General features: G+C 33.1%; 1 protein-coding gene across 4 annotated transcripts in view; it reads left to right on the top strand.

The window, feature by feature from the left end:
• LOC149779972 (putative tubulin polyglutamylase TTLL9) overlaps positions 1-20,377 on the top strand; it is a 96,716-nt gene that overhangs the window by 71,950 nt on the left and 4,389 nt on the right. For all 4 annotated transcript variants that reach the window (XM_089936692.1, XM_089936690.1, XM_089936689.1 and 1 more), the window contains 6 exons: positions 1,480-1,611; positions 2,702-2,789; positions 3,886-4,007; positions 10,599-10,732; positions 13,558-13,671; positions 18,927-19,057. In XM_089936692.1, the coding sequence (XP_089792818.1) occupies positions 1,480-1,611; positions 2,702-2,789; positions 3,886-4,007; positions 10,599-10,732; positions 13,558-13,671; positions 18,927-19,057 (721 nt within the window). The remainder of the gene's footprint in view (positions 1-1,479; positions 1,612-2,701; positions 2,790-3,885; positions 4,008-10,598; positions 10,733-13,557; positions 13,672-18,926; positions 19,058-20,377) is intronic.

Here is a 20,377-nt window from a genome sequence, read left to right as displayed (position 1 = left end):
GAAGGTCATCAACAGGTCATAGTCAAAGCTCCTTGTTAGAACTTACTGTTCCAAGTATGGACCCATTTTGATTTGTTTGGTTTGCAATTTTAATTGTAAATTAATGTGTAAAGTTTCCATGATTTACAAATACACACATGTTCAAACACATAAAATTATGTTGGAAAACTTTATTACTCTTGTCTGAAAACTAAGGTAAATTGCAAATTGGGACATATAAATATGAATACAGGTGCTAAGTATGCAAACGTTAAAGCTGTGATATATTTAATTTCATTTTTGGACAGTCTTACAGTCATATTGGATGCAATTATCTGACAAGATGAACAAAATAAATGACAGCAAATGTAGCATGCCTATACAGAGTAAATTTACATTAGACATTCATAGCAATACCAGTATGTACATTGTATAGACATCAGGCATTCATAGCATTACCAGTATGTACATTTTATAGACATCAGGCATTCATATCATTACCAGTATGTATATTTTATGGACATAAGGCATTCCTAGCATTACCAGTATGTACATTTTATAGACATGAGGCATTCATAGCATAACAAGTATGTGCATTGTATAGACATCAGGCATTCATAGCATTACCAGTATGTACATTTTATAGACATCAGGCATTCCTAGCATTACCAGTATGTACATTTTATAGACATCAGGCATTCATAGCATTTCCAGTATGTACATTTTATAGATATCAGGCATTCATAGCATGACCAGTATGTACATTTTATAGACATCAGGCATTCATAGCATGACCAGTATGTACATTTTATAGACATCAGACATTCATAGCATGACCAGTATGTACATTTTATAGACATCAGGCATTCATAGCATAACAAGTATGTGCATTTTATAGACATCAGGCATTCCTAGCATTACCAGTATGTACATTTTATAGACATCAGGCATTCATAGCATTTCCAGTATGTACATTTTATAGACATCAGGCATTCATAGCATGACCAGTATGTAAATTTTATAGACATCAGGCATTCATAGCATTGCCAGTATGTACATTTTATAGACATCAGACATTCATTACATGACCAGTATGTACATTTTATAGACATCAGGCATTCATAGCATAACAAGTATGTGCATTTTATAGACATTAGGCATTCCTAGCATTACAAGTATGTGCATTTTATAGACATCAGGTATTCATAGCATTTCCAGTATGTACATTTTATAGACATCAGGCATTCATAGCATTACCAGTATGTACATTTCATAGACATCAGGCATTCATATCATTACCAGTATGTAAATTTTATAGACATCAGGCATTCATAGCATTACCAGTATGTACAAATTTTAGAAAGGCTACATTTCACATTGAAATCTCTCATAGTTATGTTTCCTTGACATGTTGCATGTGAATAATCTTTCATTTGATTATAACACTTTGAAAGCATATTCTGTTTCAGCTTACGGTGTATCTGTTCCATATTTTGCTAGGGAGAGTACCAGCCACTTACAGATCCTAACAGGGAAGTGCCAGAGACATATGTGGTACAGAGATACATAGAAAATCCCTACCTCATTGGGAGCAGGAAGTTTGATATCAGGGTTTATGTCCTGGTTGTTTCAGTAAGTATATCTCACTTGTGCTTTGTTACCTTCAATTATTTAACTTTTCTTCATTTTTGCAAAATAAAAGACAAATTATATGACAGCTGGTTTTTAAATCATATCATGTAGTATTTCCTGGGCAGAGGGAGCTGTTGTCTGAATCTCTGACATCATTTCACTGACAGGTAATATTTTGAGCCAATTTTGTTGTTGTTGAAAAGTCCAGTTTTGCTGCGTCAGACATGGGGCAGCATTTGCCAACAAATATTTCATCTCCCTTCTAAGTACACAAATTAATTGGTTACTTCTTTAAAAGGTACAAGTTGAAATTTATCCTGATTGTTCAGAGAAACAACTAGAACTGAGTAATTGCAATGATGTGGTGCATTAGAAGAAAACACTTCTACCTTTTGATGATTAAAGTTCTGCACTGTACCTTTTAGGAAATAGTTGATGTTAAATAAAAACAAGCAATTCTGAAAATTATTTCATTGTTTTCAGATTATTGTTATTCAGCATTTGCTACATTTGCTATTGTTGTGTTTTATACTTTTTGCGTGTGATTTTGAGCCAAAATTCAAACAATTCGGCTGAGATTTTGAGCCAAAGTTCAAACAATTCGGCTTGTGATTTTGAGCCAAAGTTCAAACAATTCGGCTTGTGATTTTGAGCCAAAGTTCAAACAATTCGGCTTGTGATTGAGCCAAAGTTAAAACAATTCAGCATGTGATTTTGAGCAAAGTTCAAACAATTCGGCTTGTGATTTTGAGCAAAGTTCAAACAATTCAGCTTGTGATTTTGAGCCAAAGTTCAAACAATTCGGCTTGTGATTTTGAATCAACATTGCTTACCCTGATTTAATGGCACATTAAACAATGACCTAATTGACATTTCACTGTTGTTAACCAGATATAGTATCTCCAGTCTGAGGGTCAGAGTGCTTGAACTGGAAAATCAGATTGAATGGTTACATTTTGGAGGCCAGATGTCTGTGTTCTTTCAGGAACCTTCTAGAGCTAGCATTTTTTCATCCTCAATTATTTTTGATAGGGTCAGTGACTTGTCTGGTTTCTTTACAACTGTTTGTTTCTGCCTTTCCCTTTTTCAGTATAACCCCATGAAAGTGTGGCTGTATAGAGGTGGCTTTGCTAGGTTTTCCAACACCAGGTTCTCTCTAGATTCTTTAGAAGACACATGTATCCTTGACTACTGCTCACTATAATACTTAATTTAAAAAGTCCTTTGATAAAGAAGCTTTGTAACCAGATGAGTAAATCAGAAAGATATTTAAGGATACAGGTATGTTTTCTAAGCAGACTTTGTATATGCAGTCATGGCAGGAAGCCACATAATATTTGACAGATTCTGCACAATGACCTTAAGTCACTACCTATGGTTGGGGGTGGGTACCAGGAGGTGGGGTAGGGGTTGGTTGGATATGTTGTAAAAAGAATGGGGATTTGTGATAGTGAGCCATTGCAATAGGTCTAGGTCTAGACTCGATCATCCACAATCCTGGTTATCTAAACCATTCTTATGTCCCCTGTCCAAATTGAATAGTGAAACTTCTCAAGACTTGTACATCAATAAACCAGACTTCATTGAAACTGAAACTGTTTTTATTTTGAAACTGAAATAGTTTTTTGACTCAAATATCCCTTCACTCATTAAACCAGTCTTCACTGAAACTGGAATAGTTTGGTCTCAAATTTCCCTTCACTCAGTAAACTGAAAAAATTTCAATTTCAGAAAAAAAAGTTTGTAGGTCCAGGTGTTTTTCTCTTGAAAGCTTTTGTTGTATATTCTGATATTTTTTCTACCTAGTTCTTTTCCACAACTCAAATTTAATGATAATGCTGCTTGCATTGAGTGACAACATTACTTTTTTATTCTTTGTGGGATTTTTTAATGAGCACAGTGAAATGTTGACACTTAAGATACTGAACATTTTGTAACTGCAGATAATAAAATTTCAGTACATAACATAGAAGAAGTAACGATTGTGTGGTAACTGGTTTTGTGCGCAAATTAAGGTAGACCCTACAGGTATGGCTCAATAGCTTTTCCAGGTGATTAATAACATTGCGAAATTCAGGCCTGCATGGATTTTCTTTAGTCTGGATGAATGAAAGTTCTGGGTAAATACAATTCAGGTATTTTACTTCATTGGATATGTTGAAGGATTCTTCAAAATGATTTGAAAGTCTTTCATGGCTTTGGGTATCTGAGTATGATTTTATTAAAATTTCTTAGTACTATCCAGCAAAACAACATAGCCTTAACTCCAGCTAGACATTCATTTAACCAATGTGGCAGTCCAGAAGACAGCACCTGACTATGACCCAGAGAAGGGATGTAAGTGGGCAACCCAGCAACTCCGCCAGTACCTGACAGCCAAGCATGGAGTAGATGCTGTAAGCAGATTATAAATTCTTAATATAAAATTGTCAGTTTTTCTCTTGCAGCATTAATTTTTCAGCACGTTAGAAATCAACACATTACATGAGGTTGCCAAGACCAATTCATTCAACTCCTTTTTGACACATTACATGTGATTCAAAGACCAATTCATTCAACTCCTTTTTGACACATTACATGTGATTCAAAGACCAATTCATTCAACTCCTTATTGACACATTACATGTGATTCAAAGACCAATTCATTCAACTCCTTATTGACACATTACATGTGGTTGCCAAGGCCAATTTATTCAACTCCTTATTGACACATTACATATGATTCAAAGACCAATTCATTCAACTCATTATTGACACATTGCATATGATTCAAAGCCCAATTCATTCAACTCATTATTGACACATTGCATATGATTGCCAAGACCAATTCATTCAACTCCTTATTGACACGTTATATGTGATTCAAAGACCAATTCATTCAACTCCTTATTGACACATTACATGTGGTTGCCAAGACCAATTCATTCAACTCCTTATTGACACATTACTTGTGGTTGCCAAGACCAATTCATTCAACTCCTTATTGACACATTACATATGATTCAAAGACCAATTCATTCAACTCATTATTGACACATTACATATGATTCAAAGACCAATTCATTCAACTCCTTATTGACACATTACATGTGGTTGCCAAGACCAATTCATTCAACTCCTTATTGACACATTACATGTGGTTGCCAAGGCCAATTTATTCAACTCCTTATTGACACATTACATATGATTCAAAGACCAATTCATTCAACTCATTATTGACACATTGCATATGATTCAAAGCCCAATTCATTCAACTCATTATTGACACATTGCATATGATTGCCAAGACCAATTCATTCAACTCCTTATTGACACGTTATATGTGATTCAAAGACCAATTCATTCAACTCCTTATTGACACATTACATGTGGTTGCCAAGACCAATTCATTCAATTCCTTATTGACACATTACTTGTGGTTGCCAAGACCAATTCATTCAACTCCTTATTGACACATTACATATGATTCAAAGACCAATTCATTCAACTCATTATTGACACATTGCATATGATTGCCAAGACCAATTCATTCAACTCCTTATTGACACATTACATGTCATTCAATTCATTCAACTCCATATTGACATTTTACGTTTGATTCAAGAATCAATTTATTCAACTCTTGCTCAACACATTACATGCAGTGCAAAGACCAATTTATTCAACTATTAATTGACACTTTAGATTTGGTACAAAGATTGAATATTAAAAATGTTATGAATGAAACTGAGAATTTACTTGAAAGTTCGAAATTAATCATCTCAATGACTGAGACTCTTTGTTAAAAATGGACCAGATTAAAGTTCTTACTGGAAGCTATTCTGATCAATTAAAAGACTACATTTGTATGTTTTGAATCTGGAGTAGAAGAATTGTTATTCAAAATGTTGAATAAAGTTTTAAGAATGTTGGGCCAGATCTATTAAAGACACATGGATACATATTTTTTTGCAGTGGCTACTTTTCTTGTATGCAACATTTATGCAGACTGTTTTGAGTTTTGCAGATGTGAATTTTCTAGCAAAGCCTGAGTCTTAAACATTTTATAAATTCCAGATTTTATAAATTCTAGATTATATAAATTCCAGATTATATGCATTACAGTTTTTATAAAATCTATATTAAATAAATTCCAGATTATATTAATTCCAGATTTTATAAATTCCTTATTCAATAAATTCCACATTTTATAAATTCCATATTCAATAAATTCTAGATTTGATAAATTCCAGACTTTATAAATTCTACACTCTATCAATTCCTGATGATTATAGCAATTAAAGCAACAAGAAGAAACTCAAGTAGTGTCTCACATAAATTGTCATATATACTTGATTTTTGGTCAAGTTCACCAGATCTGTTGGCATGTATTGCTAGCAGATCTGGGTCTATGCAGTTTGTTATGAGTATTCAGTTGAACAAACAACATAGACCTAGATCTGCAGGTGCATTATGTGACGTCTGATCAGTTCTATATAATTTGCATTTTTACTCAAGCTATAGGCAGGTATGTACAATACCTAAACCCTAATCATAACTGTTACATTATTAAGGAGAAGAAGTAAATTGTGCATCAGAATAAAACACAAATATTTTTTTGCCCCTTAGGTTATTTATATCCGATTTACAGCATTTGGATTGGCCCCTTTGACAGGTTATTTATATCCGATTTACAGCATTTGGATTATTGGCCCCTTAGACAGGTTATTTATATCTGATTTACAGCATTTGGATTGGCCCCTTAGACAGGTTATTTATATCTGATTTACAGCATTTGGATTATTGGCCCCTTAGACAGGTTATTTATATCTGATTTACAGCATTTGGATTATTGGCCCCTTAGACAGGTTATTAATATCCAATTTACAGCATTTGGATTATTGGCCCCTTAGACAGGTTATTTATATCTGATTTACAGCATTTGGATTGGCCCCTTAGACAGGTTATTTATGTCTGATTTACAGCATTTGGATTGGCCCCTTAGACAGGTTATTTATATCTGATTTACAGCCTTTCAATTGGCCCCTTAGACAGGTTATTTATGTCTGATTTACAGTATTTGGATTGGCCCCTTAGACAGGTTATTTATGTCTGATTTACAGCATTTGGATTGGCCCCTTAGACAGGTTATTTATATCTGATATACAGCATTTGGATTATTGGCCCCTTAGGCAGGTTATTTATATCTGATTCACAGCTTTTGAATTATTGGCACCTTAGACAGGTTATTTATATTTGATTTACAGCATTTGGATTATTGGCCCCTGAGACAGGTTATTTATATCTGATTTACAGCATTTGGATTATTGGCCCCTGAGACAGGTTATTTATATTTGATTTACAGCATTTGGATTATTGGCCCCTGAGACAGGTTATTTATATTTGATTTACAGCATTTGGATTATTGGCCCCTGAGACAGGTTATTTATATTTGATTTACAGCATTTGGATTATTGGCCCCTGAGACAGGTTATTTATATCTGATTTACAGCATTTGGATTATTGGCCCCTGAGACAGGTTATTTATATCTGATTTACAGCATTTGGATTATTGGCCCCTGAGACAGGCTATTTATATCTGATTTGCAGCATTTGGATTGGCCCCGAGACAGTTTATTTATATCTGATTTACAGCATTTGGATTGGCCCCTTGACAGGTTATTTATATCTGATTTACAGCATTTGGATTGGTATGTTTGTAGGTTTATGTGTCTGTCTTTGGAAGCTTTGGTTTCATATTTATTCCAGCACTTGCAGATAAGTAAATGCTTATTCAGTTTGCTTCATATTTAGAACATAATATCATCCCATTCTAAGCTTTTCTCAGTACTACTGCTGTCCATGGGTTCTACCCCTGGGTGGGGACATGGGATCAAGAATTATAATGGAGACACAATTTGCTTTGGTTAAATGTCTTGGTTACAGTTTTGAGCATTTGTATCTCAGTAATTTCTGACCTCATTTACAACTTACCTGATCCATTTGATGTATTGAATATAAAATTGAATATTCCTGTTTTGTCAGCAATGATCAAGCATTGAATTCATCTCCATGGTGGGGCCATGGGTAAGGTTGCAACATTTACGAAGATTTCTGGATGTGTTCATGGTTTACAATAGCTAAAATGTTGCTGTGTGATGAAAATTATTAGAGACTAAACAATTTCCCCATCTACGGATTGAACAGCGGTCAGTTATTACAATGTACATGTTATACCTCTCTAAGCTTGTCAATGTTTCATGTGCAGTGTCTTTTACCTCCTAATATGACAAGATTTGGTTTGGATGATATGTCGTTATTGAATATATCTGATAGTTTCAATAAAACATAACTAGGATTCTTTAGATTTTGTTTCCTAATATGTACAGTATATATATATATATATATATATATATATATATATATATATATATATATATATATATATATATATATATATATATATATATATATATGTATGTATGTATGTATGTATGTAAAAAAAATTATAATGGAACCCACATGCATTTGTTGGATCTAAAATTACTAAGAAACTATGCAGCAGCTTGCAAACTTAAAACAATGTTTCTCTAAAATAAAATGTTATTAATCAAAGGTTCTGGTAGCAAACATATTGTGCAAAGGTAAGTAATTTAGGTTTAAGAAATTTGTGTATTGGCATTATCAGTAAATCAACCTGATGTGTAAGGTGTGCTAGAAACCAGTCCTTGTCAACTTCTGCTTTTACCTAGCCATATCACTTTCAGTGCGATAATGATTAATACTTAATTTTTAAAGAAAAGATTTAAATCTTACTAAACATTACTTTTAATTGGAATGGTCAGTTTCTGCCCCAGTGAGAGCCACATGCATGCTTGTTTACATGTTCACAGATTTTATAACTAAGACATTCATACATGTACAGATTTTGTAATGTTTACACAGAGTAAACTAAGACATTCATACGTGTACAGATTTTGTAATGTTTACACAGAGTAAACTAAGACATTCATACATGTACAGATTTTGTAATGTTTACACAGAGTAAACTAAGACATTCATGCATGTACAGATTTTGTAATGTTTACACAGAGTAAACTAAGACATTCATACATGTACAGATTTTGTAATGTTTACACAGAGTAAACTAAGACATTCATACATGTACAGATTTTGTAATGTTTACACAGAGTAAACTAAGACATTCATACATGTACAGATTTTGTAATGTTTACACAGAGTAAACAAAGACATTCATACATGTACAGATTTTGTAATGTTTACACAGAGTAAACTAAGACATTCATACATGTACAGATTTTGTAATGTTTACACAGAGTAAACTAAGACATTCATACATGTACAGATTTTGTAATGTTTACACAGAGTAAACTAAGACATTCATACGTGTACAGATTTTGTAATGTTTACACAGAGTAAACTAAGACATTCATACATGTACAGATTATGGTCATAAAGTCAAGGATTATAATGGGAAGACATTTTGTTTAAAGAATTTGTTTCACTCCTGCTCCATGGGTCAGAAATTACTCTGGAGACACATTTCAGTTAACGTTTTTTAATATTTTCGTTCATTGCTTTTTCTATAACTTCTTACTATTTACTTCATGTATGGAATATAGTTTCCTCAGATGCACTCCTGCCCCTAAGTTCTGTTCTTTGGTTTGGCCAAAGGGTCAAGAACTATATTGGCAGAGCTGTTATCTGCCTTGAATTTACTGCAGTTTCTATGGAATATTTAACAAAACTATGGGTTTTAATTCAAGGAATGGAAATTTTGGGGCTGAACCTTTTTCTGTAAAGATGTTTTATTGATTTATTCGGCATTTCATCCCTATCAATGTAGCACATGAATGTTATACTGCATGCAAGTTTGATGTGACAAATAAACTGCTGACAAATAGAATATGACAGTGAGATTTATTATGACTGAGACACAGACTTGATAGCCTTTTTGAAAATGAAGGTGTGCATGAAAAATTGTGACATTGCACCAGTCATGTCATCTATACTGTTCCATAGAAAGAAGAAGGGGGAGAGAGAAAAAAAATATATAAAGCCTCATGTGTACTTCATGATCTTCTGTAAAACTGTAATGTTAGACTAGCTACTCATGTTGGTATGGAAAACTACAGACAGGTGGCTAAAGTTATGGACTGGACTTTGGAAAACTATGCTAATCAGAATAAATAGGTCTGTACTTGGTACACGTTTTAGTTGAAGTTTATTTCTTCACTTTCATTCCCTTACTCTCAGTAGAATTCCTGCCCTTGAGATGAGTCATTGGCTGGTGGAGCATAGGATCCTGAGGTTATGTCCTTTTGAAATATTGACAGCTCATCTCAGAGGCATCCCAGTGTTTCTTTTTCTTAATACATGTTTCTTGTTCTTGTTTTGATTAAGACTTTAAAATGTTCCTGTTTTGTTCTGATATGTACCAATTTCCTGTTTGTGTATTTTATTACTAACCTCCCTTATGGCAATCGATTGCCTCCCCATGGTAGGTATTTTACTATACAGTATACATGTACATGTATAGCTGAATTAAAACTTTATAAGTTTATACTAATTGTAAAGAAATAGTTTTCTATGAATTGACATAAAACTGTATTGATATAAAATAGATACATGAAGTGTTTTTCAGTTCTTTTTTTTAATAATAAATATTATCAACTAAAAATTAATATAAAGATTTTTTTTACTATGCATTAATATGCAGTTACCTACTGTGGAAGGTAACTCCTTGTTAGGAAGGGAAACAACCTATAAGATGCTAAAGGAGTCAGCCATTTATGAGTGTAGTTTGGAAATGGTGTTGGGTCATTATTGCTGTCCTATATCTGATTTGAGCTTGTTAAAAATAGCATTGGAATATTTATGTTCTGATTCCGATTGATTGCCATGTAAAGATTGAAAATTGCCTTGTACCAGAATTACCGCTTTTGTTGTTGTGAAGTACATACTGACTGTGATTTTATTCCATTTAGGTAAAGAAACTATTCAAAGGCATTGACAACATCATTATGAAGAGTTTACAAAGTGTGCAAAAGATCATCATTAATGACAAGCACTGCTTTGAGATGTATGGCTATGACATACTTGTGGATGATACTCTCAAACCGTAAGTAAACAGGAGATGTGGAAAAAATGTATGTCAAGGAAAATCTTGAATTCTTTTGGACGTGACTTTTTATCTCAGCAGATAGCAACAATTGTTTGAAATATTTGAAGATATGAAAGCATGTCAGACAAGAAAATTGGCCAAAATTCTTAGGTGCTACTTTTGGCATCTTTGATGTGCATTAGTTTTTGAAATGTAACCTATTTTATAAATACAGCAGAAGTTTACTTTGACTTTAATGCCTTCTGTGTCAGCTAGAAAAAGTATGTTCCACTACAAATGTTATTGTCTTGAATATTACATGAAGCATTCTTTCCAGAAAATAATGTAAGACATCGAAGACAAGGATAATGTAATGACAATGATTAATCAGAGTGACCTCTGATCCCTTTCATTTCTTGGAACTCAAGTGTTACAATTGGCTAAATATTAGGCCACTGAATAAATGCATTTAAGGTGTTTTAAATGCTAATGATATATGTGACTGACAGAAAAATCACAGGTCCATAGGCAACTAGAACTAGAGCCCATTAACAAAGCAAAGAATACTGGCAAGCTGGAGTCAAAGACATCTTTCAGTAGTAGGTAAAGTAATTAGTGTAAAAACTCTTGTTCTGCCTATATTCATACATCTTTTCTCAGCACTTACAAATCCATCAGTCAAATTTGAAGCAGAACTAAATCATACCTTATTTTAAGTTTGGATGGGGTGCAAAAGTAGAGAGAATTAAACGTGATATACTAGAACCGCATGAGAATGAGGGATTATGAAATATAATATGTTGTCATTCATTTGGTACATGAAGATAAGATGGGTTAAAAGATTACTGGAAAACGAGGATAGAGCATCGCAGAACATAGTCAGTAAAACTGTATTCAGAAATATAAAGGTTATTTGGAGCTTAATGAGAAAGAAATTATAAGAATTTGGTAAGCTCATTCAAAACAGTTTTTGGAGAGATGTCATTTTGGCACTACCAAATATAAACAGGAACTGCATAGTCAAAATGAGAGTATTGATCCCTGAGTTTTAAAATTTTGTTCTGCCAAGAATCTTCTATCAATACAAATCCTGGAAGCCAGAAGCCAGCATTGAAGTTATTGGTGGTTTAGTTGGTGATCATGGTAATTTAATACCTTTTGAAATTATAAAAGGAAAAACTGGATGCAGTGAATTTTTGAAATACTTTTCCTTAATATCCAAAATTCTAAATTCATGGAAAGATGTAATCAAAAACCATTTGGCTGACAAGTTTGATAAATAGGAGGATGAAATAATTAACTTGCAAAAACAAAATTCATGATGTTTGTTTACAAAGATTTTTGTAAAAAAGGCAATTGGCAACACACTGCTAAGCAGGAACTGTAGACATTATTATTAAATAAAAATATAAGTAGTGAGGAGTGGTCTGAGATTTACAGCCAGGCAAACCTTTATACTAAAAAGATAATCTCTTTAATTTTACATTAATTCTAGGATAGTTGTCACTAATAATTCTTTGAAAAGAGTTTTAAATATTAGATGGTGACAAATACACTTAAGGGAAGAGTGAGAGTGAAAGTATTGAACACCTGTTCAATGATTGCAAAATTGCTTCAAAGTTTTGGTACCATTTTACAAAAAATTTGCACCTTGTTTTTTTCAAATATTGTACATTTGTCCAAAAAAGAAATATTTTTAGGAAGTGAACAATTGAACATTTGTGCACTCTCTTGCTTATTTGGCAAAATATTATATTTACACTTACAGATTCAATATGCACATTCTTTCCATTTCTGCTTTTAAGCAAAGAGATTAAATACATAAAAACACTGAAAATGTACTGCTTAGTTAAATAAAAAAGAGACCAATTTCTTCAGAAATGGGCCTCAATGATAAACATGTAACCTGTGCAATTCAGTGAACAGGAACAAATACTGTAATATCTCAAAATTTATGTCATTTTGATGATGTATACTTGTGTCAGTCTAATTTGTGTGTCTAAAGAGATTGTGTGCTATATGTATTAATGCATGCATGTGTGTGTGTGTGTGTGTGTGTGTGTGTGTGTGTGTGTGTGTGTAGGTTTTCTTTTCTTTTTCTGTGCATTATATTTATTGTCCCTAGATTATCTGATAACCAAATATTTTTAATTATAAGGTGACCTTGGGATGGTGTTCCCTGACCTAGTGGTCAACCAATTATGGGGATAAAAAATGAAAAAACTAGAGGTCAACAATAACATGTCATTTTCAAATCTTTGAAGATTACATTGTTATTACACCAAAACGTTTACCACATATTTCAAAATGGTTAAGTACTTTGCTGTGTGACAAAAGTTTTGAGTTACATAGTGAGATTTCAGTGCAGTTAAAAAGATGTGGTTCATTTCCTCCATTGCTGTTGGCTTTAGTTTTGTCTTATATTTAAGACTATGTCGCAAAAAGAATATTTATTTCATACTGTTTATGCCTCTGAACTAATTGCAATCACTAAATAGCTTTTTAATGTTGCTTTTTAGTACAGCAAAAATAAAATCACAGAAATAAAAAGCATTCTTTATTCTTTGGATGTTTTGGGGTTAAAATCTAGTGTAGTTGAAATCAAATTGATACATATTGCAAAGTTTTTCTGTAAAGTTGAAAGAAAGTGAAAAAACACAAGGGATCTGCTACATATTTGTATGTGAAACATTAGATTTGTAACAAACACTTGTTTAGCAAAAAAATGTTTCTTTGCTTTTCATGAGGTACACAGAATTCTATAGGTTTACACCTGGGTTTCTTTTATAAGCTAGCTACAGTGTAATTACATAGCTGACACAAGCTCTGTTTAACTATTTTAGTTGGTTGATTGAGATCAATGCTTCCCCATCCCTCACCGCCAGTGGGAAGGAGGACCATGACTTGAAGTTTGGCCTTCTGAATGATGTACTCAATGTGCTGGATCTGGAAAACAGGTGTGTAAGCATGTGTGTATGTGTGTGTGTGTGTTAGAAATGATATGTAAGAATCATAAAAACAGGTGTGTAAGCATGTGTGCATGTGTGTGTTAGAAATGATATGTAAGAATCATAAAAACAGGTGTGTAAGCATGTGTGTATGTGTGTGTTAGAAATGATATGTAAGAATCATAAAAACAGGTGTGTAAGCATGTGTTTATGTGTGTGTGTTAGAAATGATAAGTAAGAATCATAAAAACAGGTGTGTAAGCATGTGTGTATGTGTGTGTTAGAAATGATATGTAAGAATCATAAAAACAAGTGTGTAAGCATGTGTGTATGTGTGTGTTAGAAATGATAAGTAAGAATCATAAAAATAGGTGTGTAAGCATGTGTGTATTAAAAATGATATGTAAGAATCATAAAAACTGGTGTGTAAGCATGTGTGTATGTGTGTGTTAGAACTGATAAGTAAGAATCATAAAAATAGGTGTGTAAGCATGTGTGTATGTGTGTGTTAGAAATGATATGTAAGAATCATAAAAACAGGTGTGTAAGCATGTATGTGTGTGTTAGAAATGATATGTAAGAATCATAAAAACAGGTGTGTAAGCATGTGTGTGTGTGTTAGAAATGATATGTAAGAATCATAAAAACAGGTGTGTAAGCATGTGTGTATGTGTGTGTTAGAAATGATATGTAAGAATCATAAAAACAGGTGTGTAAGCATGTGTGTATGTGTGTGTGTTAGAAATGATATGTAAGAATCATAAAAACAGGTGTGTAAGCATGTGTGTATGTGTGTGTTAGAAATGATATGTAAGAATCATAAAAACAGGTGTGTAAGCATGTGTTATGTGTGTGTTAGAAATGATATGTTAGAATCATAGAAACAGGTGTGTAAGCATGTGTGTATGTGTGTGTTAGAAATGATATGTAAGAATCATAAAAACAGGTGTGTAAGCATGTGTGTATGTGTGTGTTAGAAATGATAAGTCAGAATCATAAGAACATGCTTATCCATACATAGATTAAACAGAATTTTTTCCATTTATAACAATTTTTTTGACAAGCACTTACCTAACATCTGTGGCTCTGATGAGGATACAAACTTGATTACATGGAAAAGAGAAAACTATGTACGAATAGCGATAGTTGTGAATCAGGATTTAGGACAAACAGTTATGAATCAGGATTTAGGACATAGATTAAATTTTTCTGTGACCAAAGAGAATTAAATGCAGAATACTGATACTTATTAATTTTAGAACTGTAGTTCTCATACAGTATTAATTTTAGAATTGTAGTTCTCATACTGTATTAATTTAAGATTTGTAGTTCTCGTGTAGTATTAATTTTAGATTTGTAGTTCTCATACGGTATTAATTTTTGATTTGTAGTTCTCATATGGCATTAATTTTAGATTTGTAGTTCTCATATGGTATTAATTTTAGATTTGTAGTTCTCATATGGTATTAATTTTAGATTTGTAGTTCTCATATGGTATTAATTTACTGTTGCTAGATAGAATTGGATAAGCAAATTCATTGGTAGATTTTAGGCTGCATTATAAAACTAAGGACAAGTTTAGTGGTCATCTCAAATTTTATGTTACCAAGCCCAAATAATTTAGTTGCCATTGAAATTGAAGTAGAAAAAAGTTGAGTGTGGAGTAAATGGTAGAAGATGACACAAATTTCTAGTCCAGCCAACATAAATGAGTTTAATAAACTAGATTTGTGACTGTAGAACATGCATGCCACAGCTACAGACCAAAAGTCCAGGTGAAAAATGCAGAAAAATATAATTTGACCAAATTTAGTGGTTTTTACACATTCTTGCTAACAAGGTTCTATCTATGTATAGACATCTATGAATGGACAAATGAGATGACCAAATCAAGATGTCAATGCTGCAAGTTTAAAAATGCATATGGTAATTTTCTGTTAACATACAGTGATCTGCATCACAAAACTAATAGTAATTATCTACTTAAATGATTGTTTCATATTGTCTAATAATAATAGTAATAATAATAATAATGACTTTATTTAAAGAGGGTAACACAATTAGCTGAAAAGCTTGAGCTTGAGGCCCTCATACAGGAACTTATTTAGATACAAATGCACACATATACACACACATGCAAACCTATACATAGTTGCACTTACATCTATAGACATTATATTTACTTTCTTTCCTTTCGCCAGATGGATACTTGCCCATGCATATTGAACCCACATAGTCATTATACATGCAGTATGCAATTAGTGACTAAATAGCTGAGTAGTATATTTAATGATGCCCTGAGGTATTTATTAATACAAGTATGCATATTGAACCCACATAGTCATTATACATGCAGTATGCAGTTAGTGACTAAATAGCTGAGTAGTATATTTAATGATGCCCAGAGGTATTTATTAATACAAGTATGCATATTGAACCCACATAGTCAATATACATGCAGTATGCAATTAGTGACTAAATAACTGAGTAGTATATTTAATGATGCCCTGAGGCATTTATTAATACAAGTACAGTTGTTTTCATCTTGATTTTAACAACATCTCTGAAGCCACTGGATATATTGGATTTGGAAGAAGGAAATAGAGTGGGCATTTCTAAACTCAACTGGAATACTATTCCAGAACAAACTTACAGAGTATTGGAAACTTTTTAAAAATAATTCCCTATTTGGTTTGGGAATTTTATACTCTTTGGTAGACATGGATCACAGGTATTACCAGGTAGCCTATACAGGAACAGTGATTGTAAATATTAAGGAGCACTATTATTGGATATCCTGTACATTAATTTGGCTTTTCTCAAGCAGATTCAGTCTTTAATAGGTAATATTTTTAACTTACCAGCTAAATTTTCCTTGCTTTGGTTTTTGGATTGATATGAGCTCAAATGCTCTTTTTTGAAGCTGTGCTAGCTTTGTTGTGTTTTTATCATTTGAATTACCCCATACTGAATTACAGTATTCTAAATAGGGTTGTATGTAAATGTTATAAAATAGTTTTCTGTGCCTTTCTGTGAGAAAATGTCTTATCCTACTGAGAAGCCATAAACTTGAATTAACTTTTTTACTTATATGTTTAATATGTTCAGTCCATGATAGGTTATTATCTACCTGAACACCAAGTAGTCTATCATGACAGACCATTGCAAACTTTTATCATTTCATGTCAAATATAGTTCATCACTATCAAGATTTGTCCTTTTTTGCCATGTTGAGTTAAGTAATATTTTAGTTTTACTAGTATTTACCACCATGTGCACCAGTTGTCCAGTTTGTTTAGGGCATTCTGTAAAGAAATTTCGAGTTCATGCTTTGTGTTTTGGATTCTGAGAATGTTCTGTCATCTGCATAGACATCTGTAGATGAAATTGAGTCCTCTAGTAAAAGTGGCAGGTCATTAATAAATAATATAAATATTAATGGACCTAGAAGTGAGCCTTGTGGTACTCCATATCTAATTGTTCCAGTATCAGACAGAACATTATTTATATAAGCATATTGTGTTTTCTCATTTAAGTATGAAGTAAACCATCTAATTGTGCTTCCCTCAAATTAGCAATGGCCTCAGATTCACTGATAAATGGTCTTTGTCTTCATTTTACGGTCTTTACTTTCATTTTCTTCTGATGATATTTTATGATACAAGATGCATGACATTTTATTTAATGTAGGTGCTGTGAGTAAAATACATTAAATACTAGCTCTTTATGAGCTTTTTTACTGATATAACAAATTATAGTATTTCATAATTTAATATACGGGTACACAGTATATGCTTACAGTATCTTGTCATTTAATCAGCTGTAATCACTATCACTGACATTGTGCTTGCATTTAAACACAAAATAGTCACATTCCATATTTGTATTATTAAGTGTACTCCTGTCTACACATGTAGACTTTACAGTGCCAATGGTACCAGCAGATTAAAAGACAACGCAACAGTATACATTAAAAGACAATGCAAAAGTAGATAAAGGACAGTATATCAGATTAAACTACATCTCAGATGCACAATGTTTTTTAAAGTATGAAAATATGTAACACATCACAGACAGGAGTACACTTAATAATACAAATATGGAATATGGCTATTTTTTGTTTAAATGCATGCACAATGTCGGTTATTACAGCTGATTAAATGACAAGACAGCTAAAGGTGTTCATTGGTAAGAAAAGTAACATCAGGAGAAAGGAGGCTACTAGAAATTAAAATAGGAGAAAGTGCTTACTTAAAATAGGTGTTATGGTAGCAGGATATAAGTACCACTATCTCAGTGAAGAAGGTAACCCTATAGCTGAAGTGAAATTGACTGCTAAATAGATAAACATGATGCACATTCACAGTGCATCCCAGACTATGCCTGAATCAGCCTGTTAAATTCTTTGAATCAGAGATTGTTCTTAATACATTAGGCAGGCTGTTCCAGACTCTGGAAGTGTCAGATTTTAGAGTTTACCATACCTAGTTTTTGGTTTCTTAGATTGTAGTTATAATTTTTGAAAGCGACCTGATTATTCAAGTAATTAGTTGTTTTTTGTGAAGTACCTTGTATACTTCAATTGCCATATATCTTAATCTACTAATGTGAAGAGTAGGGAGGTTGGCTTTTCCTAACAGAGATTCATTAAACACCAGCTTGTACTGTATTTTTTCCATTTTGTCCAAGTTATATTTACGACAAAAATGCCAAATAAGGGGCAGTACTTGAAATTTGACCTAACGTGAATAAGGATTCAGCCACATCTGCATTTATAGTAGTTCAGCTGATTGCATTTTGACTTGTGACATGTTTGTATTTTTTCCAGACCTTGACTATCATTTGAGGTTAGTTGTACAGGTCTATTATTAGCCTGGTATCTGATTAATACATGTCAGTGATTAAGATTGTTTTTTATTGGCTCACATTTAAAAATGCCACTTGATGATGTAGGATTTGGCAGACTCACGATCCAATTGAGGATTATTCATGGAATTAAACTACATGCAATTATTGTGCAGTTTTATTGCTGATCTATGGTAGACCCTATATACTTGTAATTGAAAAATGGTGATGTTATTTTCTAGTTTCTGTTTCTTGTTGTTGCCTTAAAGTTTGTAAAGTTGCTAGGTTGCATCCAGTTGACATTGTTTACTTGCAGATACTAATTCTTAATTGCAATTCAACCATTTTGCTTTCATCTTGAAGGACCATTTTTTCATGAAATACAGTGATGTTGTGAGTTGTTTCCCTTGTTGCTGCAGATTGACAGGGAAGGAGAAGAGGATTGGAGGCTGGGATTTAATATGGGATGATGGTCTTGTACTCGCAGATGATGGCAATATGGACTGTTCTGTACATGGATCTTCCATTTCAACAGCAAACTCCTTTCTAGGTGTGTACATATTAATTGCTTCTGTATCATCAACTGTTGCACAGCAAACCATTTTTGGGCATCATCTTTTTTATATCATTCATTGTAGGTTTTATTGTAATAGCAGTAATACAGTATCTGTCACTATTGCCTTGCTTACCTCTTCTGGGACAAGACTAACCTTGTCTGAGCTAATAATCCCAGCGTCCCATTAAATGGAATGTTAATGTAGAAGAGAGAGAACCGAGAACCAGACTGACTACCACTTCATGTGGGACACAATTCCTCATTTGCTCAGATACTTATAACACAAATACATGTTCAGTTCTCTCTTTGAAAATTGCTTTTATTTACCTGTTCAAATTCATTTTTCAGCAGATTATTCTAATTGCCTGTTTTAACTGAGTGATTATCCCCATATATTCATGCATGTGAACCTTCTGACAGGGAGGGTTTTCTCCCAAGATAATGGGCGTCTCCCATCCTTCCCATCACTCAATGAAAGCTCCCATATACTCAAAACTATTCTTAAAAATTCCAGAACAGAAATGTTTCATTTTTTTCTCACACCTTGCTTCAAGGTAGTATGTTTCAAGTAATGACTAACAATGACTATTTGATTGTAAACTGGCTTACCATATGAGCATGACACATTAATGTCTAATTTGACTGACAATAACATAAATTTAATCATTGGATTATATTATCATTGATCAGTAGTAAGGATTTAAAACATTACTGATTTATGACTGGATTAATAAAGAACTCAAGCAGTTAATATTAAATGGATTCTTTCATCAGGATCAGTTTGGCTTTGGACTTTTGGTGTTAAAATTTAAATTAAATGTTAATGGATCATAGATGGATTAGTTATTGTGAAAGAGCTCAAGTGGATTAACAAATGTTGATTTGGAATCAGTACTTAAAATATGTCAATATCTAAACATGAATTATTTCCCAATGCTAAAACACCAAAATCTGAACAAAAAATACAGCCTGTTGGTAGACCAGAACAGGACATTAACTCAGAAGAGGGACTTGATGTCCCAACACAGAGGTCTCTTCTCCTCAACAATCCACAGGTTCTCCACCTTCACACTTGGCTTATCTCAAACAATTTAGCTGACCAGGCCAAGTGTTCAGGCATGGTTGACAGGCTTACCAGGCCAAGTGTTCAAGCATGGTTGACAGGCTTACCAGGCCAAGTGTTTAGGCATGGTTGACAGGCTTACCAGGCCAAGTATTCAGGCATAGTTGACAGGCTTACCAGGCCAAGTATTCAGGCATGGTTGACAGGCTTACCAAGCCAAGTGTTCAGGCATAGTTGACAGGCTTACTGGA

This window comes from Sinohyriopsis cumingii, chromosome 16 (genome assembly GCF_028554795.1).
Source record: "Sinohyriopsis cumingii isolate HCF-2022 chromosome 16, ASM2855479v2, whole genome shotgun sequence".
Taxonomy (NCBI): domain Eukaryota; kingdom Metazoa; phylum Mollusca; class Bivalvia; order Unionida; family Unionidae; genus Sinohyriopsis; species Sinohyriopsis cumingii.
The sequence above is the reverse complement of the archived record's forward strand: the minus strand, read 5'-3'. Positions and strand labels throughout refer to the sequence as shown.